The sequence below is a fragment of the Pongo abelii genome, chromosome 9 (assembly GCF_028885655.2).
Source record: "Pongo abelii isolate AG06213 chromosome 9, NHGRI_mPonAbe1-v2.0_pri, whole genome shotgun sequence".
NCBI classification, from domain to species: domain Eukaryota; kingdom Metazoa; phylum Chordata; class Mammalia; order Primates; family Hominidae; genus Pongo; species Pongo abelii.
In genome coordinates, this window is record NC_071994.2 from 137462810 (window position 1) to 137489413 (window position 26604).

At 39.7% G+C, this 26604-nt stretch overlaps 1 protein-coding gene across 1 annotated transcript in view; it reads right to left on the bottom strand.

The window, feature by feature from the left end:
- The window catches only part of NCAPD3 (non-SMC condensin II complex subunit D3), a 77660-nt gene that overhangs the window by 34784 nt on the left and 16272 nt on the right, over positions 1-26604 (bottom strand). The window contains exons 8-17 of the mRNA XM_024255163.3: positions 26374-26461; positions 24136-24269; positions 22439-22511; positions 21596-21721; positions 21204-21456; positions 20702-20758; positions 20380-20469; positions 6100-6173; positions 5453-5587; positions 4117-4337 (exon numbers count right to left, since the gene is read on the bottom strand). Of these exons, the coding sequence (XP_024110931.2) occupies positions 4117-4337; positions 5453-5587; positions 6100-6173; positions 20380-20469; positions 20702-20758; positions 21204-21456; positions 21596-21721; positions 22439-22511; positions 24136-24269; positions 26374-26461 (1251 nt within the window). The remainder of the gene's footprint in view (positions 1-4116; positions 4338-5452; positions 5588-6099; positions 6174-20379; positions 20470-20701; positions 20759-21203; positions 21457-21595; positions 21722-22438; positions 22512-24135; positions 24270-26373; positions 26462-26604) is intronic.

The following is a 26604-nucleotide window of genomic DNA, read 5'->3' on the forward strand; positions in this document are numbered from 1 at the left end:
CTGAAGGAACAAACTCTGGACACACCATCTTTAAGAGCTGCAACACTCATTGCAAAGGTCCGTGGCTTTATTCTTGAAGTCAGTGAGACCAAGAACCCACCAGAAGGAATAAATTCCGGACACAAAGGGTATCCTTATAAAAAGAAATGCGGACACAGAATGAGACACCAGGGATGTGCGTGAGGTCACAGCCAAAGAGAGAGGCCTCAGGAGAAACCCACTCTCCTGGCACCATGATCTCAAATTTCTACCCCTAGAACTGTGAGAAAATAAATTTCTGTTGTTCAAGCCACTTACTCTGTGCTGTTTTGTTATGGTGGCCCTAGCAAATTAATACAAAGAGCTGTATCAATTAAAACTTTAGACTAAAAAATGCCTATATAGAACTGTGCCCTTTAAAAAATACTAATACATTCTGAATACTCTGTTTTTGAATGTATACTGACCAAGACATTTGTAGTTGTATCACCCATTTCATCATTAATATTATTTATTTGTACCTTTTTTCTTGTCATATTTCAGCAGAAGTTTATCTTTTCCATTAGGCATTTTGAAGACTGTTTTTCTTTCCCAGTTTTTAAATTTCTAAATTTTAGCATTTCTTTTCCTCGTTTATTCAATGACTTTTTGTAACTTCTTTAATTGAACCTTTAGCTCACCAGTTTTCAGTCCTTTTCCTTTTCTAATACACATTTAACATTACACATTTCCTTCTAAGTACTCCATTAAATGCATTTTACAAGTTTTGGCACGTATTCAGTTCCAAAAATCTTCCAATTCACTGGTCTTTGACCTTGGAGTTATTTAGAAGTATCTGTTTTAATTCTTCAAATGCTTTTTTGAGGTTTTCCTCTACTACTTATTGTATAATGCTCAGAGAACATTATCCTATTAATACAGAACTGTTGATATTTAAGACTGACTCTATGAAGTTGTACATAATCAATTTTTATAAATGGTTCACATAAGCTTAGAAATGTGTGCTTGTTGGGCATGGGGTTTTATACATATCCTTTAGGAACACATACCTCTTCCAGGTATAATTCCTTTATCATTATAAGTAACTTTCTTTACAACTGATGACATTTTCCGTTAAATTCTATTTGACTCTATTTTAAATTCTATTCTATTCTATTTGATACAGCCTTCTTTTTGCATTATTTTTCTAGTAACCTTTTTCTTACTTTCAGCATTTCTGGTAATTTTATTTTAGGTGTGGCTCTTATAAACAGTATGTAGTTGGATTTTGGTTTTTATATCCAAAGATTTTGTCCACTAACTGTTAAATGAAAGTCATTTACATTTATAGAGATTACTGACCTATTGGATTAATTCACCCTTTTATTTTATGATTTCGATATACCATGCTTTTTATTTCCTTCTCATTTTTTAACCTCACTTCTGTTCTGCCTTCTCTTGCACTGAACTTTCTTCAGTGTTACTTCTGTTCTGCTGGCTCAGAAGTTACATACGATTATCCCTGGTTGTCTGCAGTGTTGACTCGAGTTTAATGCTAATCAGCATCTCTAGTCTCCTCCTATCCAATGCTAGAAATGCAAGTAAATGCACCCTCCAGCTCATCCTACATACCTTTTTTATAATTTTGCTTCACCTTGCTTTCAGTCATCCCAGTTAGTCATCCTCATATCATTGTTGTTACTGATTTTTAATGGCTATGCTTAATTTAGATTTATCTATGTGTTTATCGATTTCTTAGCAACCTTTCCTTCTCATTCCTCCCTTCTGAATTCAGTTTCCATCCTTCTGAAGTACATCCTTTTTATTTTTTTGAGACGAGGTCTTGCTCTGTCACCCAGGCTGGAGCGCAGTGGTGCGATTACGGCTCACTGCAGCCTCCACCTCCTGGGCTAACGCGATCATCCCATCACAGCCTCCCAAGTAGCTGGGACTACAAGCATGCGCCACCACAAATGGCTATTTTTTTTTTGTAGAGACAAGGTCTCACCACATTGCCAGGGATGATCTCAAACTCCTGGTCTTAAGCAGTTCTCCCGCCTCAGCCTCCCAGAGTGCTGGGATTATAGCCTGGCCTGACGTACATCCTTCATAGATGGCCCTTTAGTGGAGGGGTAGTGGCGATAAACACCCTTGGTTTTCTGCTAGTCTCAATATGGCTTTATTTTACCCGGTATGTTGAATAATCTGGTTGATGTGAATTATGTGAACAAGTTTTGTTTGAAATGTTTTTGAGACATTTAGAATTGTCGACTACTTGTTTCGCTTGAAATCCTCACTCCCTGTTTCCATTTGAATAATTTTCTCCTAGTTGTTCCTCTACCTCTTCATACTTCTGAATTCTTTTTGACATGGCTATCTTCCTTTGCTGAAGCCTTCAATGCACATCTTCTGCAAGGTTCCTCTTCTAAACTTGCATTTTTTCTTACTCATTTTATAATCTCCTTAAGCAGTTTCATCCACAACCTGATTCCAGGTTTCAAAATGAGCCCACGTTTCTTTGTTTTAATGTCTCCTTAAAGACCTCTGAAATAAACGAATACCAAAAATAAGACAAAATTTTAAGCAACACTGGAAAATAAGAAGAGTTGCCATGAAATCAGAAGTCAAGAGTAATTTCAAAAAATGTGCAGCACATGAGTTCTGGGCCACTTTTTTTCAAGTATTAGCCAACTTGGGCACAGGTGGCTATCACCTACGATGATAAACAGAGATTGCATGGTGGTTACACACAGGTATACTTTCTTTGTGATATTTACTGACTTTATGGTTTGTATACTTTTCCAGACATGCTACACTTCAATACAAAAGTTTTTATAAAGAAAAATAAATTTTAAAACCTCCCAACAGCTTCTCAGGAGCTGTAGAAGGCCTCTCCTGCTTTTTTGCAAAGAATGACTACTACCTTTCATTACATTAACATGAATTAATACACTGAGCGTGCATAAGGAGGTATCTCTAAGAAAAGTAAAAAAGCAGTAGACTCTATTATTGGCTAAATCTCTCCCTTCTAGAAATCTCAGGAAAGCACAGGGTGGGTACAGGCTGAGTATCACTTATCTGAAATGCTTGGGACCAGAAGTGTTTTGGATTTTGGAATATTTGCAAATACTTAACAAGATATCCCGGGGATGGGACCAAAGTCTCATATACACCTTTTATGCACAGCCTGAAGGTGATTTTATTTTTCGCTTGGGGATGCTGAACAGGCTGTATGTTTGAGCCTGCACTCTGACTGTGACCCATCTCATGAGGTCAGGTGTGAGATTTTCCACTTGTGGCATCATGCTGACATTCAAAAAGTTTCAGCTTCCAGAGCATGTTTGGATTTTAGATTTTTGGATTACAGATGCTCAACCTGTACTGAGAAAACCTTTACTGAATGAACACATTTTTTCAGGCATAAAGCTGTAATACCTAAAGAGACATGAAGAGATCCTAGAGTACAATGGCTGCTCTTACAAATCAGGAAACTAAGGCTCAGAGAAAAGTGATTTTTGCCAAGGCTGGAGAATGGCATTTTTTGATACTAAATCTATTTTCTTTCTACCGCATGATGATTCCTCCATCACAGGTCCTAACTCCTAAATACAATATTCACTGTACAGTGTATGTTCAGTAAATGTTATCAAAGGGGAAAAAGCCTGCAGCGTTAGTTAAGTCAATTAATCCAATAAGGTGTTAAAAACAGTTTAACTTGCAGGAGCTAGGAAGTCATCCTTCATGATAACCAGTATTGGGGAAAGGGGATATTAATATGTATTTCCATCAGTGATGTCTATTACATATTAAGACACCAATCCGAAACTGGAAAGCGTCAGACAGATGCAAAGGAAGTGACCAAAAAGGTGTAACAAACATACAGTCGATAAAAATATCTAAGAGATTTGAAGTAAGTCAAGGAAACAGAGACCAATACTGAATCTTCACATATACTAAGTAATCTGGAAAGCTGATTTTTCAAGGACCAGCAGCAGAAATTTATTAACACAAAGTCCTACGGCCTTCTTCTACAGGGAACACAGGCCACACAGTTAACCTACCTCAGTTCCTGGCTTTCGGTGGTGAGGAGAGTAAAAAGCGCCCAGGCGAGGATCTGGCTGTCGTCCCCAGAGTCCACAGGTCACACAGTTAACCTACCTCAGCTCCTGGCTTTCGGTGGTGAGGAGAGTAAGAAGTGCCCAGGCGAGGACCTGGCTGTCGTCCCCAGAGTGAAAATGACTGTGATGCCGGATGTTCTGCAGCAGAAGCTGGTCCAGGAACTCCAGGGCCTTCTCCTGCACGGTGCTCTCGCAGTCCATCGCCACCGGGACCACCCCCCGCAACCAGGCTTTCTGGATCTGCACGCATCTAGGCTGAGCCTTAGGAGTGAAAGATTATGACATGAGAAGGTCTAAATACAAGTCAGGGAAGTTGTGATCAACATTTTGAGATGTTAAAAATAATCACACATTCAACTGCAAATAGACCATAGAGTGAAAAAAGAAAAAAAATCAAAAAATATACAAAAGCAAAGCCAGCTTAATGTAAATCAGTGCAAACCAAAATTTTAAACTCATACATTAAAGTCACTATTTTACTAGTAGCTACGAGTAAATCAGTACTTTTTTGGTCATTAAAAATCAAGAGCAAATAATAAATATCCCAAAGAGCAATTAGAACAGATGCTGACAGAAAAAGTCAAAATATGCATTGCTTAATGCCTTCTATCATGAAATAAAGAAATAACATGCTTTTAAAATTCTTTGACTAAAATGCTAACTAGTAAACAAAAGTAAATTAAATATAGTACTTGTGAGTCTGCTTTTTTGGCAATATCACCTCTCTATGCCCTAATTGACTAAATTTAATCTAGGCCTCTAGCTTAACCAAATCAATTTTAAATTTTATTTTTCTGTGTGAGATTTAAAGTGAAGAAAAGGGCCGGGTGCAGTCACTCATGCCTGTAATCCCAGCACTTTGGGAGGCCAAGGCAGGCGGGTCACCTGAAGTCAGGAGTTCGAGACCAGCCTGGCCAACATAGTGAAACCCTGTCTCTACTAAAAATACAAAAATTAGCCAGGCGTGGCAGCACCTGCCTGTAGTCCCAGCTACTCAGGAGGCTGAGGCAGGAGAGTTGCTTGAACCTGAGAGGCAGAGGTTGCAGTGAGCTGAGATTGTGCCACTGCACTCCAAGCCTGAGAAACAGAGCAGGACTCTGTCTCAAAAAAAAAAAAAAATCATCATCATCATCATAAAGTGAACAAAGGGCTAACAATTGGCATTCCCTAGCATTAGTTCCTAATTATGTTTAATAGGAAGCACAGTCTATCATACATAATTAAAAAATACCTCCTCCCTTATGTTGTACAGTTCTACAGTGGACTTAGTAGAGTTTTTAAAGGTCAACTTAACATTTAGCAGCAGGTAATTACTGTGTGGAATTACTTTTAATATAAAATACCATGCATTACATATATAATGTCCTGCCTCTCACCATAAGGAGTTCAGTAAGAGACTGGAGGGCCTGCTTCCGGACAGACACTGCAGGGTCCCGACACTGGTCCTGCAGAATCCACAGGTCTTCCTTCATGCCCGAGACATCACAGTGTTTCAAAATACTCACTAATACCTAGAAGGCATATACGCAACATGAAGTGATAACTGCATAGCATCAACTGACAAAGATAAACTGTTAACAAAAGAACACTTCCTTTAAGTTTATGGTTCTTAACATTTTGGGGTCATGGATCCAACCTTCCTCCTCACAACATCCCATTTTTCAGAATCCAATTTGCTAAGGCCTCTCTCAGAGAAAAACAAATTTTATATAAACAAATATTTACAAACAATTTTATGAACCTATTAAAATCCACCCATGGTCCCTAGGTCAAGAATCCCTATTCTAAACAAATTAAGGATATAAATTTGTGGTTCTTAAAAAAATCAGAAACCCTATAGGAAAGCTTAAAAATAAAATATCTTCCAGTTCATCTATGACTCATATATAACAGGATCAGGGTCAACTAACAGTTCAGCGAAAAGCAAATTAAGTAATGAATATGGCCTAAGAGTTTAAAAAATATTCCTTTGCATTTCCAAGTTTTTAGTGCTTAAAAAAAAATGTGCAGAGAAAACTCGCACCTGCAGTGCAGACTTCCTAACGTTGGTCTTCTCATCCCTGATCCTCTTTCTCAGCATTGCCATGACACATCTTTCTGTAGAGGGAATACCAAAGGGTCACCACAGCCAGAGAAAAGTCACACAGCAGCTAACATTTCACCACACAATACCCAGAAAATACACTCATCTTAAAGACTCACTAGCTTGTTTTAAATCCTAGGAAATTACAGTGTGGAAAAAGAAGAAAATGTGAATAATTAGGTATTCACTGTAATGCATATAAACTTTGGAATATTAAAAATTTGGTTTTAAATCTCGGCCCCTACCTCTAAAATTGTGAATGAATTATTTATCTCTTCCATTTTGTTTAGCTACAAATAGGAGTATCTAACCCATATGATTATTTTAAAGATTTGATGAGGTAATATATAACAGCAGCTTTAAAATGTTTGACTTGAAGACTTTTTTCTATGAGACAGGGGTCTCATTCTGTCGCCCAGGGTGGTGTACAGTGGTACAATCATAGCTCACTACAATCTCAAATTCCTGGGCTGAAGTAATCCTCTCTCCTCAGCCTCCCAAGTAGCTAGGAATACAGGCATGAGCCACCATGCTAATTTTTATTTATTTTATTTTTTTGTAGAGACAGGATCTTGCTGTGTTGCTCAGGCTGGTCTCGAACTCCTAGCCTCAAGTGATCCTCCCACCTCAGCCTCCCAAAGCAGTGAAATTATAGGAGTGAGCTACCACGCCCAGCCTTGAGGCTTCTTTATATTCTTAAAAATTACTGAGGACCCCAAAGAGATTATATCTTTTAATACTTAGAATCAGAAATTTAAACGGAGAATTGTAAAAATACTTACCAATTCATTTTAAAATAGCAAGATATGTTACTGTTAGTACTTTTTCATAAAAAATAACTATATTTTCCAAAACAAATAAACAAAAAATAGTGAAAAGGCTGGATGTGGTGGAATGTGCCTATAATCCCAGCTACTGGGGAGACTGAGATCAGAGGATCACCTGAGCCCAGGAGTTCGAGTCCAGCCTGGGCAACACAGCAAGACCCCATTTTAAAAAAAAAGAATGGCATTGTTTTAGAGTTTTGCCAACTTTAAAATGTCTGGCTTAATATAAGCCAGCTTACCTCTCATCTGGCTTATATTAAACAGGATTCTCATCTCTGTTTCTACCTGCAATCTGTTGCAATTTGATAAGTCATGGGACCACTGGAAAACTCCAATATACGTGAGAAAATCAGAGTGTGGAAGGCAAATGAACACTGCATTCATTTTTACTTCAAGGACCCCTGAGGGTTCCCAAAACACACTTTGGGAACTGCTTATATATAAGAAGGCAGCTTAAAAAATAAAAGATGGAAAACAATAGAGAAAAATCAATGAAACTAAAAGTAGGTTCCTTGATAAGATTAACAAAACTAATACACCTTTAGCTAGACTGGCGAAGAAAATAAGAAAGAAAATTGAAATTGCTAAAATCAAGAAAGGAGGGACATTACTATTATTAGCCTTACATAAATAAAAAGGATTACAAAGGAATACTATGAACATTTTATGCCAACAAATTAAGTAGCCTACATAAAATAAACAAATTTTTAGAATGACAAATTTTAGAAAGACACAAACTACAGAAACTGTCTCAAACAGAAATAGAAAATCTGAATATACCTGTAACGAGTAAAGAAACTAAATTAGTGGCTGGGCACGGTGGCTCACGCCTGTAATGCCAGCTCTTTGGGAGGCTGAGGTGGGTGGATCACCTGAGGTCAGGAGTTCAAGACCAGCCTGACCAACATGGTGAAACCCTATCTCTACAAAAAATACAAAAAAATTTGCTGGGCGTGGGGGCAGGTGCCTGTAGTCCCAGCTACTCGGGAGGCTGAGGCAGGAGATCTGCTTGATCCCAGGAGGCGGAGGTTGCAGTGAGCCAAGACTGTGCCAATGCACTCTAGCCTGGACAACAACAGCGAAACTCCATCTCAAAAAAAAAAAAAAAAGAAAAGAAAAGAAAGAAAAAGAAACTAAATTAGTAATCAGAAATACTTTACACACACACACACGCGCACACACACACACACACACACACACACACACAGCTCCCTAAGGACCAGACACTTACTGGAGAATTCTAACAAATGTTAAAGCAAAAATGAACAACAACCCCTCATGAACTCTTTCAAAAAACAGAAAAGAATATACTTTCCAGCTCACCTTAGGTAAGAACTACCCTGATAGCAAAACCCAAACACCTCAAGAAAACAACTGACATAGTTTTGAGTATTTGTCTCCACCCAAACCTCATGTTGAACTGTAACACCCAGTGCTGGAGGTGGGGCCTGGTACGGGTGTTTGGATCACTGGGGCAGATCCCTCACAGCTTGGTGCTGTCTTCAGGACAGCAATACTGAGTGAGTTCTTGTGAGATCTGGTCATTTAAAAGTGTGTGGCACCTTCCCCCTGACTCTCTCTCTTTCTCCTGCTCCCACCATGTGAAACGCCTGTTCCCTTTTGGCCTTCTGCTATGATTCTAAGCTTCCTAAGGCCTCCCCAGAAACAGATGCCAGTGCTATACTTTCTGTACAGCCTGCAGAACCATGAACCAATTAAATCACTTTTCTGATAAATTACCCAGTCTCACATCTTTTTTTTTTTTTTTTTTTTGAGACAGAGTCTCATTCTGCTGCACAGGATGCAGTGCAGTCGCGTGATATTGGCTCACCACAACCTCTACCTCCCGGGTTCAAGTGATTCTCCTGCCTCAGCCTCCTAAGCAGCTGAGATTACAGGCAGCCGCCACATGCCCAGCTAATTTTTGTATTTTTGGTAGAGATGGGGTTTCACCATGTTGGCCAGGCTGGTCTCGAACTCCTGACCTCAAGTAATCCACCCACCTTGGCCTCCCAAAGTGCTGGGATTACAAGCATGAGCCATCATGCCTGGCCACGTATTTCTTTATAGCAATGCAAGAATGGCTTAATACAACAACAGACCAATGTTCCTTATGAATATGACACCAAAATTCTCAACAAAATACCAGCAAACCAAATCCAGCAAGATACAACCATTCTTGGGATTTATCCCAGGAATGAAATGTCGTCAACCTGTGAAAGATCAACCAATGTAAATTACAGCATGGTAACAGAACAAAGAAAACCACACAATCATCTCAAAATAGATGCAGAGAAAGTATCTGCAAATTCCAACACCTTTCCATGATAAAAACTCAGCAAGCTTGAAATGGAAGAAAACTTCCTCATATTGATGAAAGTCATCCTAAAAACCTCACAGCTAATACCGTACTCAGCAGTGAAGACCAAAAGCTTTCCCCCTAAGTAAAGAAAAAAGACAAAGAAGTCTACTCTTTGACTTCTTTTCAACATCATTCCACAGACTGTAAACCAAAAATAAAATTCTAAGGCTCTCCAACCATCTGAATGGACTTCCTCCTCAGCCAGGGCACTCTAAAATTTAACCTGAAGACTGGTGCAGACCATGACGGGAAGTGGGGTTCAGACATGCCTCATTATACCCTCCAGCATTAACATCAACACAGACTTTAAGTCTGATAAGAAACATTTACAGTCTATTCTCTCTGAAGCCTACTATCTGAAGGCTTCCTCTGCAGTAATGAACTTTAGTCTCCACCATCCTTTATCTTAACCCAGACATTCCTTCCTATTGAACCCAGTTCCTTAGATAAACTCTACCAATTTTCAACAAGAAAAATTTAAAATCTACCTATAAGCTGGAACCCTCCCCACCTTGTCCTGCCTTTTGGGACCAAACCAGTGTATCTATTAAATGTATTTGATTGATGTCTGATGCCTCCCTAAAGTGTATAAAACCAAGCTGCACCCAACCACCTTGGGCACATGTTCTCAGGACCTCCTGAGGGCTGTGTCACGGGCCATGGTCACTCACATTTGGCTCAGAATAAATGTCTTCAAACATTTTACAGAGCTTGACTCTTTTTGTCAACAAATAGGTAAGAAAAAGAAATGAAAGATATCCAGATCGGAGAGGATAGAGGTAGAACTACCTCTATTTATAGATGACTTGTTCTTATATCAAGAAAATCCTAAGGAATCCACAAAACAATCATTAGAGCTCGTAATGAGTTTGGCAAGGTTGCAGGACAGAAGATCAATTATCAAAAATAATTTGTAAAAACTAGCAATGAACAATTCAGAAATGAAATTAAGAGAGCAATTTAATTTGCAATACTATTGAAAAGAATAAAAACACTTAGGACAAAATTGAAAGAGCAACAATTGTTCACTGAAAACTACAAAACATCACTGAAACAAATTAAAGACCTAAAGCAATAAAAAGACATCTGGTGTTCATGGATTAGAGGAATTAACAAATGAACATGGCAACACTCCCCAAACTGATGTACAGATCAATCCCTATCAAAATCCAAGATGGCTTTTTTTTTCTTGCAGAAATTGGCAATTGATCTTAAAATTCATATGGAAATACAAGGGACCCAGAATAGCCAAACTAATTTTAAAAAAGAACAAAGGGACAGAAGGAGAACTCATACTTCCTGATTTAAAACTGACTATCAGCGGGGAGGAGCCAAGATGGCCGAATAGGAACAGCTCCGGTCTACAGCTCCCAGCGTGAGCGACGCAGAAGACGGGTGATTTCTGCATTTCCATCTGAGGTACTGGGTTCATCTCACTAGGGAGTGCCAGACAGTGGGCATGGGTCAGTGGGTGCGCGCACCGTGCACGAGCCGAAGAAGGGCGAGGCATTGCCTCACTCGGGAAGCGCAAGGGGTCTGGGAGTTCCCTTTCCTAGTCAAAGAAAGGGGTGACAGACGGCACCTGGAAAATCGGGTCACTCCCACCCGAATACTGCTCTTTTCGGAAGGGCTTAAAAAACGGCGCACCAGGAGATTATATCCCGCACCTGGCTCAGAGGGTCCTACACCCACGGAGTCTCGCTGATTGCTAGCACAGCAGTCTGAGATCAAACTGCAAGGCGGCAGCGAGGCTTGGGGAGGGGCACCCGCCATTGCCCAGGCTTGCTTAGGTAAACAAAGCAGCCGGGAAGCTCGAACTGGGTGGAGCCCACCACAGCTCAAGGAGGCCTGCCTGCCTCTGTAGGCTCCACCTCTGGGGGCAGGGCACAGACAAAAAGACAGCAGTAACCTCTGCAGACTAAATGTCCCTGTCTGACAGCTTTGAAGAGAGCAGTGGTTCTCCCAGCACGCAGCTGGAGATCTGAGAAAGGGCAGACTGCCTCCTCAAGTGGGTCCCTGACCACTGACCCCCGAGCAGCCTAACTGGGAGGCACCACCCCCAGCAGGGGCAGACTGACACCTCACACGGCCGGGTACTCCAACAGACCTGCAGCTGAGGGTCCTGTCTGTTAGAAAGAAAACTAACAAACAGAAAGGACATCCACACCAAAAACTCATCTGTACATCACCATCATGTACAGATGTGCTGGTGCACTGCACCCACTAACTTGTCATCTAGCATTAGGTATATCTAAAGACCAAAAGTAGATAAAACCACAAAGATGGGGAAAAAACAGAGCAGAAAAACTGGAAACTCTAAAAAGCAGAGCGCCTCTCCTCCTCCAAAGGAACGCAGTCCCTCACCAGCAACGGAACAAAGCTGGACGGAGAATGACTTTGACGAGCTGAGAGAAGAAGGCTTCAGACAATCAAATTACTCCGAGCAACGGGAGGATATTCAAATCAAAGGCAAAGAAGTTGAAAACTTTGAAAAAAATTTAGAAGAATGTATAACTAGAATAACCAATACAGAGAAGTGCTTAAAGGAGCTGATGGAGCTGAAAACCAAGGCTTGAGAACTACATGAAGAATGCAGAAGCCTCAGGAGCCGACACAGTCAACTGGAAGAAAGGGTATCAGTGATGGAAGATGAAATGAATGAAATGAAGCGAGAATGGAAGTTTAGAGAAAAAAGAATAAAAAGAAACAAGCAAAGCCTCCAAGAAATATGGGACTATGTGAAAAGACCAAATCTACGTCTGATTGGTGTACCTGAAAGTGACGGGGAGAATGGAACCAAGTTGGAAAACACTCTGCAGGATATTATCCAGAACTTCCCCAATCTAGCAAGGCAGGCCAACATTCAGATTCAGGAAATACAGAGAACGCCACAAAGATACTCCTCGAGAAGAGCAACTCCAAGACACATAATTGTCAGATTCACCAAAGTTGAAATGAAGGAAAGAATGTTAAGGGCAGCCAAAGAGAAAGGTCGGGTTACCCTCAAAGGGAAGCCCATCAGACTAACAGCGGATCTCTCAGCAGAAACTCTACAAGCCAGAAGAGAGTGGGGGCCAATATTCAACATTCTTAAAGAAAAGAATTTTCAACCCAGAATTTCATATCCAGCCAAACTAAGCTTCATAAGTGAAGGAGAAATAAAATCCTTTAGAGACAAGCAAATGCTGAGAGATTTTGTCACCACCAGGCCTGCCCTAAAAGAGCTCCTGAAGGAAGCACTAAACATGGAAAGGAACAACTGGTACCAGCCACTGCAAAATCATGCCAAAATGTAGAGACCATCGAGACTAAGAAGAGACTGCATCAACTAACGAGCAAAATAACCAGCTAACATCATAATGACAGGATAAAATTCACACATAACAATATTAACTTTAAATGTAAATGGACTAAATGCTCCAATTAAAAGACACAGACTGGCAAATTGGATAAAGAGTCAAGACCCATCAGTGTGCTGTATTCAGGAAACCCATCTCACGTGCAGAGACACACATAGGCTCAAAATAAAAGGATGGAGGAAGATCTACCAAGCAAATGGAAAGCAAAAAAAAGGCAGGGGTTGCAATCCTAGTCTCTGATAAAACAGACTTTAAACCATCAAAGATCAAAAGAGACAAAGAAGGACACTACATAATGGTAAAGGGATCAATTCAACAAGAAGAGCTAACTATCCTAAATATATATGTACCCAATACAGGAGCACCCAGATTCACAAAGCAAGTCCTGAGTGACCTACAAAGAGACTTAGACTCCCACACATTAATAATGGGAGACTTTAACACCCCACTGTCAACATTAGACAGATCAACGAGACAGAAAGTCAACAAGGATACCCAGGAATTGAACTCAGCTCTGCACCAAGCGGACCTAATAGACATCTACAGAACTCTCCAACCCAAATAAACAGAATACACATTTTTTTCAGCACCACACCACACCTATTCCAAAATTGACCACATACTTGGAAGTAAAGCTCTCCTCAGCAAATGTAAAAGAACAGAAATTATAACAAACTGTCTCTCAGACCACAGTGCAATCAAGCTAGAACTCAGGATTAAGAATCTCACTCAAAACCACTCAACTACATGGAAACTGAACAACCTGCTCCTGAATGACTACTGGGTACATAACGAAATGAAGGCAGAAATAAAGATGTTCTTTGAAACCAATGAGAACCAAGACACAACATACCAGAATCTCTGGGATGCATTCAAAGCAGTGTGTAGAGGGAAATTTATAGAACTAAATGCCCACAAGAGAAAGCAGGAAAGATCGAAAATTGACACCCTAACATCACAATTAAAAGAACTAGAAAAGCAAGAGCAAACACATTCAAAAGCTAGCAGAAGGCAAGAAATAACTAAAATCAGAGCAGAACTGAAGGAAATAGAGACACAAAAAACCCTTCAAAAAATTAATGAATCCAGGAACTGGTTTTTTGAAAGAATCAACAAAATTGATAGACCACTAGCAAGACTAATAAAGAAAAAGAGAGAGAAGAATCAAATAGATGCAATAAAAAATGATAAAGGGGATATCACCACAGATCCCACAGAAATACAAACTACCATCAGAGAATACTACAAACACCTCTACGCAAATAAACTAGAAAATCTAAAAGAAATGGATAAATTCCTCAACACATACACCCTCCCAAGACTAAACCAGGAAGAAGTTGAATCTCTGAATAGACCAATAACAGGAGCTGAAATTGTGGCAATAATCAATAGCTTACCAACCAAAAAGAGTCCAGGACCAGATGGATTCACAGCCGAATTCTACCAGAGGTACAAGGAGGAACTGGTACCATTCCTTCTGAAACTATTCCAATCAATAGAAAAAGAGGGAATCCTCCCTAACTCATTTTATGAGGCCAGCATCATCCTGATACCAAAGCCTGGCAGAGACACAACCAAAAAAGAGAATTTTAGACCAATATCCTTGATGAACATTGATGCAAAAATCCTCAATAAAATACTTGCAAACCAAATCCAGCAGCACATCAAAAAGCTTATCCACCATGATCAAGTGGGCTTCATCCCTGGGATGCAAGGCTGGTTCAATATACGCAAATCAATAAATGTAATCCAGCATATAAACAGAACCAAAGACAAAAACCATATGATTATCTCAATAGATGCAGAAAAGGCCTTTGACAAAATTCAACAACCCTTCATGCTAAAAACTCTCAATAAATTAGGTATCGATGGGACGTATCTCAAAATAATAAGCGCTATCTATGACAAACCCACAGCCAATATCATACTGAATGGGCAAAAACTGGAAGCATTCCCTTTGAAAACTGGCACAAGACAGGGATGCCCTCTCTCACCACTCCTATTCAACATAGTGTTGGAAGTTCTGGCCAGGGCAATTAGGCAGGAGAAGGAAATAATGGGTATTCAATTAGGAAAAGAGGAAGTCAAATTGTCCCTGTTTGCAGACGACATGATTGTATATCTAGAAAACCCCACTGTCTCAGCCCAAAATCTCCTTAAGCTGATAAGCAACTTCAGCAAAGTCTCAGGATACAAAATCAATGTACAAAAATCACAAGCATTCTTATACACCAACAACAGACAAACAGAGAGCCAAATCATGAGTGAACTCCCATTCACAACTGCTTCAAAGAGAATAAAATACCTAGGAATCCAACTTACAAGGGAGGTGAAGGACCTCTTCAAGGAGAACTACAAACCACTGCTCAAGGAAATAAAAGAGGATACAAACAAATGGAAGAACATCCCATGCTCATGGGTAGGAAGAATCAATATCGTGAAAATGGCCATACTGCCCCAGGTAATTTATAGATTCAATGTCATCCCCATCAAGCTACCAATGACTTTCTTCACAGAATTGGAAAAAACTACTTTAAAGTTCATATGGAACCAAAAAAGAGCCCGCATCGCCAAGTCAATCCTAAGCCAAAAGAACAAAGCTGGAGGCATCACGCTACCTGACTTCAAACTATACTACAAGGCTACAGTAACCAAAACAGCATGGTACTGGTACCAAAACAGGGATATAGATCAATGGAACAGAACAGAGCCCTCAGAAATAACGCCGCATATCTACAACTATCTGATCTTTGACAAACCTGAGAAAAACAAGCAATGGGGAAAGGATTCCCTATTTAATAAATGGTGCTGGGAAAACTGGCTAGCCATATGTAGAAAGCTGAAACTGGATCCCTTCCTTACACCTTATACAAAAATTAATTCAAGATGGATTAAAGACTTAAACGTTAGACCTAAAACCATAAATACCCTAGAAGAAAACCTAGGCATTACCATTCAGGACATAGGCATGGGCAAGGACTTCATGTCTAAAACACCAAAAGCAATGGCAACAAAAGCTAAAATTGACAAATGAGATCTAATTAAACTAAAGAGCTTCTGCACAGCAAAACTACCATCAGAGTGAACAGGCAACCTACAAAATGGGAGAAAATTTTCACAACCTACTCATCTGACAAAGGGCTAATATCCAGAATCTACAATGAACTCAAACAAATTTATAAGAAAAAAACAAACAACCCCATCAAAAAGTGGGCGAAGGATATGAACAGACACTTCTCAAAAGAAGACATTTATGCAGCCAAAAGACACACGAAAAAATGCTCATCATCACTGGCCATCAGAGAAATGCAAATCAAAACCACAATGAGATACCATCTCACACCAGTTAGAATGGCAATCATTAAAAAGTCAGGAAACAACAGGTGCTGGAGAGGATGTGGAGAAATAGGAACACTTTTACACTGTTGGTGGGACTGTAAACTAGTTCAACCATTGTGGAAGTCAGTGTGGCGATTCCTCAGCGATCTAGAACTAGAAATACCATTTGACCCAGCCATCCCATTACTGGGTATATACCCAAAGGACTATAAATCATGCTGCTATAAAGACACATGCACACGTATGTTTATTGCGGCACTATTCACAATAGCAAAGACTTGGAACCAACCCAAATGTCCAACAATGATAGACTGGATTAAGAAAATGTGGCACATATACACCATGGAATACTATGCAGCCATAAAAAACGATGAGTTCATGTCCTTTGTAGGGACATGGATGAAATTGGAAATCATCATTCTCAGTAAACTATCGCAAGAACAAAAAACCAAACATCGCATATTCTCACTCATAGGTGGGAACTGAACAATGAGAACACATGGACACAGGAAGGGGAACATCACACTCTGGGGACTGTTGTGGGATGGGGGGAGGGGGGAGGGATAGCATTGGAAGATATACCTAATGCTAGATGACAAGTTAGTGGGTGCAGTGCACCAGCATGGCACATGTATACATATGTAACTAACCTGCACATTGCACACATGTACCCTAAAACCTAAAGTATAATAATAATAAATTAAAAAAAAAAAACTGACTATCACAGGACACTATGTTAATGCCAAAATATGACTCTGACATAAAAATTATTTCTGGGAAGACAGTTAAAGCAGACAATTAAAAAGCAGCAGCAAACAGAGAAAAAGCTCTGTCTATCCTTTCCCTTTTCTTCCTATGGGCAGTATATAAATTCTCCTTTACACACGGGGTCTCTAGACCCTTATCAGCCCAGAGCAATTCACAAAACTCACTCCATTATTTTCCTCCCACATACAGGCAGTCCCTGACTTAGGATTTTCTGATTTTGCAATAATGTGACAGCAATGCACATTCAAACCATACTTTGAGTTTTGAATTCTGCTCACTTCCCAGCTAGTGACGTGCAGGATGATACACTCTCACGATGCTGGGCAGCGAGAGTAGCTCCCATCAAAAGGGGACAACAGAGAGTCTCCAGTGTACTGTGCTGCCAGCATTTTTTGGATATGGTGTTTTGTGTTATGCAAGTAGAGTTCTAAGCCCTGAGTTACTTTGCATTGAGATCTCTCCCACATAACACGCACTAGACACGTTAATAAACTTGTTTATCTTGTTACAGGGATCCATCCCGAGGAAGAACTCATGAGGACTGAAGAAAAAGTTACTTCCCCTCTCCTACGCTAGAACACAACAGCAATCAACACAATGTGGTACACAAAGACAGACATATAGATTAATGAAATAAAATTCCATTAATATAGAATATAGAGCACACAAATAAGCTCATGAGCTTATTATACAAGGCAGTCAAGTGATTTTTTTACAAGGGTGCCAAGACACTCACAGGTGAAGGAACAGGCTGAAAGCAACAGTGCTATGTCAACTGGATAGGCACATGCAAAGGAGTGAAGCTGGACCCCCCATATCACACCATATGCAAAATTTAACTGAAAATTGATCAAAGACCTAAATGTGAGAGCTAAAACTATAAAACCCTTAGAAGAAAACACGGAAGTCAATCTTTGTGACTTTGGATTACACAACGATTTCTTAGCTATGTGATACCAAAAGCACGAGTAAAAAAAGAAAAAGATAAATTGGACTTCATCAAAATTAAAATGTTTTGTGCCTCATAGAATACCATTTGAAAAGACAACCCACAGAATGGGACAAGTCTTTAAAAATCATATATCTGATAAGGTATATATATAAAAATAACTCTTTCAACTCAAAAATAAAAGATAACCCAATTAAAAAATGGGCAAAGAGCTTGAATAGACATTTCTCCAAAGAAAACGTATTTATATGGCCAATAAGCTTATGAAAATTTACTCAACATCATTAGCCATTAGGGAAATGTAAATAAAAACCACAAGCAGATACCACCTCATACCCAGAAAGATGGCTAAAATAAAAAAGACAGACATGGCAAGTGTTGGCAGGAATGCAGAGAAATGGGATTATCATATGTTGCTAGCAGGATTGTAAAATGGTGTGGCCACTTTGAAAAAGTTTGGTGGTTCCTCAAAATGTTGAATATAGAGTTACCATATGACCCAGCAGTTCTACTCCTCGGTATACACTCAAAGGGAATGAAACCACACATCTATACAAAAACTCATACAAGAAACTTATAGCAGCATTAGTCACAATAGCCAAAAAGTGAAAACGACCCAAATGTTCATCAACTGATGAACAGATAAACAAAATGTGGTGTATCCTTATAATTGACTATTACTCAGCACAAAAAGGAATGAAGTACTGATAGATGCTATAACATGAATGAGCCTTGAAAACATGCTATAGGTGAAAGAAGTCAGACACAAAAGACAACATAGTACATGACTGCATTTATGTGGCATGTCCAGAACAGACAATCTTTTTTTTTCTTTTTTTTTTTTTTTTGACAGAGTCTCACTCTGTCGCCAGGCTGGAGTGCAGTGGCGCAATCTTGGCTCACTGCAACCCCTCCTGGGTTCAAGCGATTCTCCTGCCTCAGCCTCCTGCGTAGCTGGGACTACAGGCGTGTGCCACCATGCCCAGCTAATTTTTTGTATTTTAGTGGAGACGGAGTTTCACCATGTTGGCCAGGATGGTCTCGATCTCCTGACCTCGTGATCCTCCCGTCTCGGCCTCCAAATGTGCCAGGATTACCGGCGTGAGCCACCGCGCCTGGCCCAGAACAGGCAATTTTATAAGGAAAGAAAATTAGTGGTTGCCAGTGGTAGGAGGAAGGGGCATGGGGAGTGATTGCTAATGTCTACGGGGTTTATTTTTCAGCTGATGAAATGTTCTGGAATTAGTCTGTACAATCTTGTGACTATACTAAAACAACTAAATTATACACTTTAAATGGTGAATTTTATGGTGTGTGAACTCTACCTTAATTAAAAAAAAGCAAAGAGAGCAAAGTGCGTGGCATCTAAGTGACTATACAAAATTTTTAAAGTACTATTAATGCCAACAATATATGTCCTTTCAGCTTATGAACAAAACACTGGAAACATGGGCTCTTTGCGTCTCCGAACTTTCATAATTTTTAAGCATCATTAAATCACCTCAACTTGATACTGCTTGAAAAAGTCTGTGCCACAGTAAACCCATAACCTGTTTAGACGAAGTCTGGAGCCAACACAAACATTCAGCATTTTTCCAGAGTACATTTTCCTACAACATTTAGAAAACCTGTTTATTATAAATGCAGTTATTGTTCTGGATTTGAGTAATACATGCTAATACCTAGCCTCCCGAACCTAATTTCAGGCTGACCTTCTAGGCTGAATAATAAAAGCAGTAATGTAATCATCCTCAGGGCGCTTTCTGTGCGTCTCGGCACCTATCTCAGTGTTCCGCATACGTGTGTGTGTACAAGTGTATATATGAGAACACTTCTGTGCACAAGCACCTGTCTCTCCACTGCTCCTTAAGAGATGGAGCTCTGTCTCACAGACTTGTGCATCTCCAATTTCTGGAACGCATTGGGAAGGACCAGATCAAGGTTTATTGAATAAATTAATAAACCCAATTATGTAATTAATCCTCTATGTACATCTCTTTCTCTCTCTTATCTGTGTCTCTCTCTTTAAATCACTTTCCTAAATGTTGTTTCTACAGACTTTCCCAACAGTCGTCTGGGAAAGATGGGAGGGTGTTACAACTGGAAAACGACAGGCATACCCTAGATCATGCAGCTATTTAGTAACTAAGTTGGTACAAAAAAGCAGACTGCCCTACAGTGTTATTTTCATTTTTTTATTTTTTAAACAGACTGTCGCCCAGGCTGGAGTACAGTGGTATGATCACAGCTCACTGTAGCCTGGAACTCCTGGGCTCAAGCCATCCTCCCACCTCAGCCTCCTGAGTAGCTGGGACCACAGGCGCGTGCCACCATGCCCAGCTAATTTTTATATATTTTTTTAAGAGATGGGGTCTTGCTGTGTTGCCCAGGGTGGTCTTGAACTCCTGGGCTCAAGTGATCCGCTGGCCTCAGCCTCCCAAAGTGCTGGGATTAGGGGATTACAGGCATGAGTCACCACACCCAGCCAGCTGTTTCAACTCTTAGGGGTGAATAAATCAGAAAAAAAAAAAAAAAAATCCAAGGTTTTAGACTCTACTTACGGTTATCTGAAATCCAGCAGCATTACCTATCTGACAGTGATAAAATCTGACATACCTCCAGATCCAACTGTTTCACCACTGCTGTCCATGTTGATCTCCCCTGAGGGTTCGGAACGGTTAGATGTCTGCCTTTGGTAGGAAAAAGCTTTAAAAAAAAAAATTACAGTCCTTAAGCTAAAAATGTGTTACACTTTTAATAACATTAGCAGGGCACGTTACTCATTTAAGTTATTATTACTGAAATGAATTTCAACTTCTCTGATGAAAAAAGTACAATGTTAAAGCAGGTAAATAAGGAGGTAAGAAAAACATTTTAAATATTCCACAAATTTTTAAAAGATAATCATTCAATATTTGAAAATGTATTGATCCATTACCTGATGAATTTCTCAGTAAGGTACCAGGGTGACTCTCTATTACTGAAAATGTAGGACCTAAAAACAAGAAGAAAGATAAGAAGGAAGAAGTCAGTATCATAAACTGAGTAAATATTCACAGAGGAATCAAAATCAAGATAATTAGGCTCAAAGACAAGGCAGACAGATTCTAAATTGCTGACAACTGATAACGTTCTCCTTGGGTATGCACTGAAACGGAGATTCGTCCTAATAAGACGAATGCAAAGCAACAGTAAAGGTAGCCACCAATGTCACCTCTCAGACATGAATACCTGAAATCCTTTCAAAAGGCCTTGCAAATGTATCAGGCTTGCCTATTTAAAAAGTTATTTGGCAACAAAATATACTAAAAATGGTTTTGAGAGTAAAAATAGATCATACCATACCTATTACTTTTGCCACAGAAAAGAACGATTCCCTTGAAGTCTGTTTCTCAATGAGCACAAGACCGGTTTCCTGTCCCAACAGTCGCCATACTCACTGTTAATCAGGAGCTCCAGGATACTCTCCGACGCATTGGTAACAGTCAACTCCAGACAGTGTGCAAAGCTGGACAGTGCCTTGCTGCGGACAGTAGGCGCCTTGTCTAAGCAACGATCAAACATAATTTCCTGCACCAGGAACTTATGCTTTAAGAACTTCTGATGCTCCAAGGAGAGGGTGTTATCCACCTCTCTTTCAGGCAGTTCTAACAGAGCTAAGACAACATCAAGAGTAAAAACCCGATGTGGGATCTGGTAAAGCAAGATCATAAGAATTGCCATCAGATAGGAGTAAGAACCAAAGAACCCTCCTCATTCAGACCTAGAAAAAAAGACCCTTTTAAAAAGAGTTTAAAAAGGACCCAAGGTTTTATGCAGAGCTATCTCCTACCTTGGAACTTCGGGAGTATTTGTAAAGCCAGGCAATGAACATAGCGTATTCCCCACAAGGAAGTTTACTGAGCAGCTGGACTAGGGACTGGGCTGCAAAAGTACGATACTCTGATTTATCTACCACCTGAAAAGCAAAAACAGAAGTTGACCAACCAACATCCACCCGCAGGATGGCTGAAACATATTTTGTAATACAAGTTGAAAATCAGTGAGTACAACTAGTGCAATGACCTTTAAATGTTAGGTAAATGACTAATAAATATTAGGTTTTAGAACCCTTGAAAACTAATCTAAAGGAAATCTATAAACCATCTCTCCAGAAAAATGCACATACAAATTTAGTATACAATTTCAGCGAGTTTTTAGATCCCCAGGTTTCATAAGGTTCAAATTAAGAATCATTTGTCTAAATGGTTATAAAAATGTAAGAGATCATCATGGAAATTTGAACACTGGATATTTGATAATATTAAGGAATTACTGTGAAAGGATATGATGGAATTTGCTTCAAAACACAATCCAGTATACACATGTTGGGGGATGTGGGGTAGGGTTTAAGTGACACAAAACTGTGGAAGTCGGTGATGGGTATGTGGTGGTTCACCATCCTATTTTCCCTGTTTCTGTGTGTATGATCAACATTTTTCCAAAATAAAGTTTTTTTGTTTTTTATAGAACACTTTTGTCTAGCGGACCATCTAGTGAACATTAAATAAAACCACTTTAAGTAATAATGCAGAATCATTCCCAAGAACAAATACACACACATACACACACACACACATTTATCTTCACACGTGATATACTTCCATGTTATTAATATTACTAAGGCAAACGGTACCTTGGCACAGATGTGCTGTAGTAAGATACGGACGACTGGGAATATACTCTCCTTTAATTCATCCACAAGGGCGCTTTGTAAAAGAAAAACACATCCACTGCTCACAATACAGTCAGTGACTGTCCTCAAAAACCACTACTCCTATATTTAGAAATCCTAGTTATTAAAACACTCTACCCTCACGCTGTAAGAGTGGTTTCAGTAGAATGAAGAGTGAAGACATAAAATGTCATTGTAGAAAACTGTTAAGGAGTTCCCGTGCAGTTTCGAGAGCTGCTGCAGAGGAGCTAAGTCATCAGGTAAGAACAAAAATGTCATCTTCATACAATTCTTTTGACTACTTACTAAATTTCATATTAAGATGTAAAATATATCCTTTGGGGATAAATACAAAAATTGACTAAGACACAGTACCACCTCATGGTAGCTCAGTGAAATGCATTAGTAACATTACTTCTCCAAACTTTAACCCAATAAATTTCTTTTTTTTTTTTTTGGAGATGGAGTTTTGCTCTTGTCGCTCAGGCTGGAGCGCAATGGTGTGATCTCGGCTCACTGCAACTTCCCCCACTGGGTTCAAGAGTTTCTCCTGCCTCAGCCTGCTGAGTAGCTGGGATTACAGGTGCCCACCACCACGCCTAGTTTCTGTATTTTTTAGTAGAGACAGGGTTTCACCACGTTGGCCAGGCTGGTCTTCAACTCCTGACCCCAGGTGATCTGCCCGCCTCGGCCTCCCAAAGTGCTGGGATTACAGGCATGAGCCACCGCGCCCGGCCTCAAGAAGAAACTTCTATAATGCCCAGACTTGATCCATTTTTAGTGATGTTTATCTGTAACATTACATGAAGACTATTGCAACTGGCATATGAGAAACTCTCATGGAAAAAACAAAATGATAGTGTTTTCACTTAAAACATTTTAGTTACTTAATGTTTTAAAAAGTCCTTAGTGAGAGACATTTGCTCAGTCACAAGATGACGTCATCCATGCCCCATGTCTCCAACTACACTGCATACTGTGCACACCTAAGGGGTGCACACACTTGCACATACATACCATGTCTCGGCACCACCTCCAAGCTGCGTGCCAAAAATCAGTGAAGGAGGGAAGGAAAAGCCAACGACGCAGCAAACGTGTCCTTGCCAATGAAGCTAAGGCATGAGAGTTTTTAAGTGAAGCTGAGTGACCCATGAGAGGAAAAGTAGTCTAACAATGATTGCTACGGAGGTAAAAAGCAACGCAATCCTTTCCTTCAAGTCATTTCTATAGAGGGAAAGGAATAGAAAAGTGCAAAGAAACAAGAAGAAAGTGGCAAAGAACAAAAGCAAAGAGCTGCAAAGTAGAGAGCAACAGAAAAGGGAAAGAGGTGGACTGGCTGCAACGAAGCAGACAAGGGAAAGGAGGAGAGGCCACCATCCTCTCTCTGAGGCTGACCCACAGATTGAGCGCAAACAAGCTGGAGGCTGGCGCTGGCCCGTGCTCTGCAGATTGCTATCTCCTTAACAGCGCCCCAGCTGGGAGCCTACCAACAGAGACCCAGACACATAAAGCACATTAGCTATGAAGTGCTTGGTTTTCACCCCCAAAACCACCATCAGGCCAGAAATTTTAACTCTCCATGTATCAGAAATCTTAGCGCAGGGCCCAGAGTACTGAGGGAGACTGACAGGTGAAAATTCACGATTTGTGTGCTTCACCTGATAAACTGGACCGCCTGGTTTCTACAGTTGATGACTTGGGAGGTAACAGCAAGGGGGGTACGACGGGATCCTTCACCAACTTCTAACATTAATATTACACTGAGCATTTGATGGAAAACACAACTGATAACCTAGAAGAGAAAAGAAAATTCAATTTAAGATCGGATAGAGAACGCAAGGGTCTCAGACATAGTGATGCAGACTGTAGTAACCATTTCAAGCCATGTGAAGTAGGTCAGGTTGGCATAACTGCTGGCTGAACACTAGGGATATATTTCTTAAACAATGAGCAGGTATACAATAAATGCACAATGTAAACAGTGTGAAAGAACGGCTGACAGATAATATGTCTGATAAAAACAATACCTAGTTTCTCTCCCCACCCTTTGCATATCATAACCCAGAATTTAGGACAAATAGGGAATCAACTGTCATTTACAAATGGCAAAGAATGCTACTAATGTTCCCTTATTTAAAAGGGGAAAGAATGATACTTTACACCTGCTTTTTGCCTCCAGTTTACAAAGCACTTTCCAACATATTATCTCATATAACATAGTCACTAATTAATTTATTCATCCAATAAATAAAACATTTACTGAAACCCAAGTAAGTGGTAGGTATTGCATCAAGCACTTTCATCTACATAGCTAGATTTTACTACATATAGAAAATATACACTTAATTTTAAACCTTACAACAATTCCATGATGTAAGCAGGACATGTATAATTTCCACTTCACAGATAATTAAAAAAAGCTCCAAAGCTGAGCTGTCCAAGATCAAATAATCAAAGATCAGGCTAAAAACCAACATTGCCTGACATCAATACTTTCACAATTAAAAAAAAAATACCGGCCAGGTGCGGTGGCTCACGCCTGTAATTCCAGCACTTTGGGAAACCGAGGAGGGTGGATCACCAGGTCAAGAGATCAAGACCATCCTGGCCAACATGGTGAAACCCCGTCTCTAAAAATACAAAAATTAGCCGGGCATGGTGGCGCGCACCTGTAGTCCCAGCCACTAGGGGTGCTGAGGCAGGAGAATCGCTTGAACCCGGGAGGCCGAGGTTGCAGTGAGCCGAGATCGTGCCACTGCATTCCAGCCTGGCGACAGAGCAAGACTGCGTCTCAAAAAAAAAACAAAACCATATTTAGAGACAGAGTAGACCTAAAGGGATGAATTTTCCCATCTGTTATTGTTTAAAATATTTAAAAGGGCACGCAAATTAAAAACATTACCATAAATGTTATCACATTCATATTTCAAGCACACAGAAGTGATAAAGATATAAAACTTATAAAATACCGAATGTTTCTAAACAACAGGCATTGTGCTCCACATGTGGCGTGCTGGACTTCATTTAATCCAGTGACAAATCGATAAGGAAGGTAGACTTTGGTCCTTTTTGTCCACAAGTGAAATTTAACGCTTTAGCAAGGGTGAATGACTCATTCAAGGACCCATAGCTAGTAAGTGGTGGAGTCAGAATCCAAACACAGATGTGCGGAACCCCAAGTATCCCCAAAAATATCTTAACCACGTTACTGCCTCTGCAAGTGAACGCATCGCAGATACCAAAAGCCACATGACCTTGATCCAACACATTTTTTGCAAAATCTTATTGTTTTATTTAAGACATCTAAGTTTAGTAACACCATAATGCACAACTAACTCTAACTCCAAAGTTTATAGTAGTGATAATGTTCAGGTAACTTAGAGGCAAAACCCAGTCATCTATGCTAACCACGGATGACAACCTACAAAATTTCTGTAGAACATCAACAAAAATAATACAACTACTAATAGAAATACTGAAGCACACATGAATTGCCAAGGGAAACTTGAAAATTCTCTGACTATTCTACTTTTTAAAATGATTTGGGAAATATTCCTGTAGAAGTAACTGTTCAGCAGCTTATCTGTTCCTACAGAAGTAACTGTTCAGCAGTTTATCTGTTCCTCCTATTTTATTCACAGCAGAACCATTTTTTCTAACTGGAGCCTAACAATAATTTGCTGCAGCCACCAAGTATTCTGATATAAAGTTGGCAATAAAGAACAGAGAGCAAATAGAAATAGTGACATTTTTTATTATGCAAATAATATAAGGTCATGAAAATGAGCTAGTAAATTGAAATGGCATTATATCAAATGCTTTTAATATATTTCCATCATATAGTTCGTGTGCCTTCGATTCAACTAGTAACCAAATTAGGTTCTCATCTCCTTTACCTTATCTCCTTCTCCATGAATGGGAGAGCACAGCAAATACAATCCATAATAAGCCAGTTCTGGTATGTATTTTGCTTGGTTAAGGTCTCTAAAAAAAAAAAAGACAAAATATTAGTTAATGGATATGATTTTACTTGGAATATTTCTTAGTCCCATAAGCCATGTTTAAATGAATAAATTCTACCTGTGTGCCAATCAGGATAAAATGGCATTTCCATTTCTGCTGGAGCA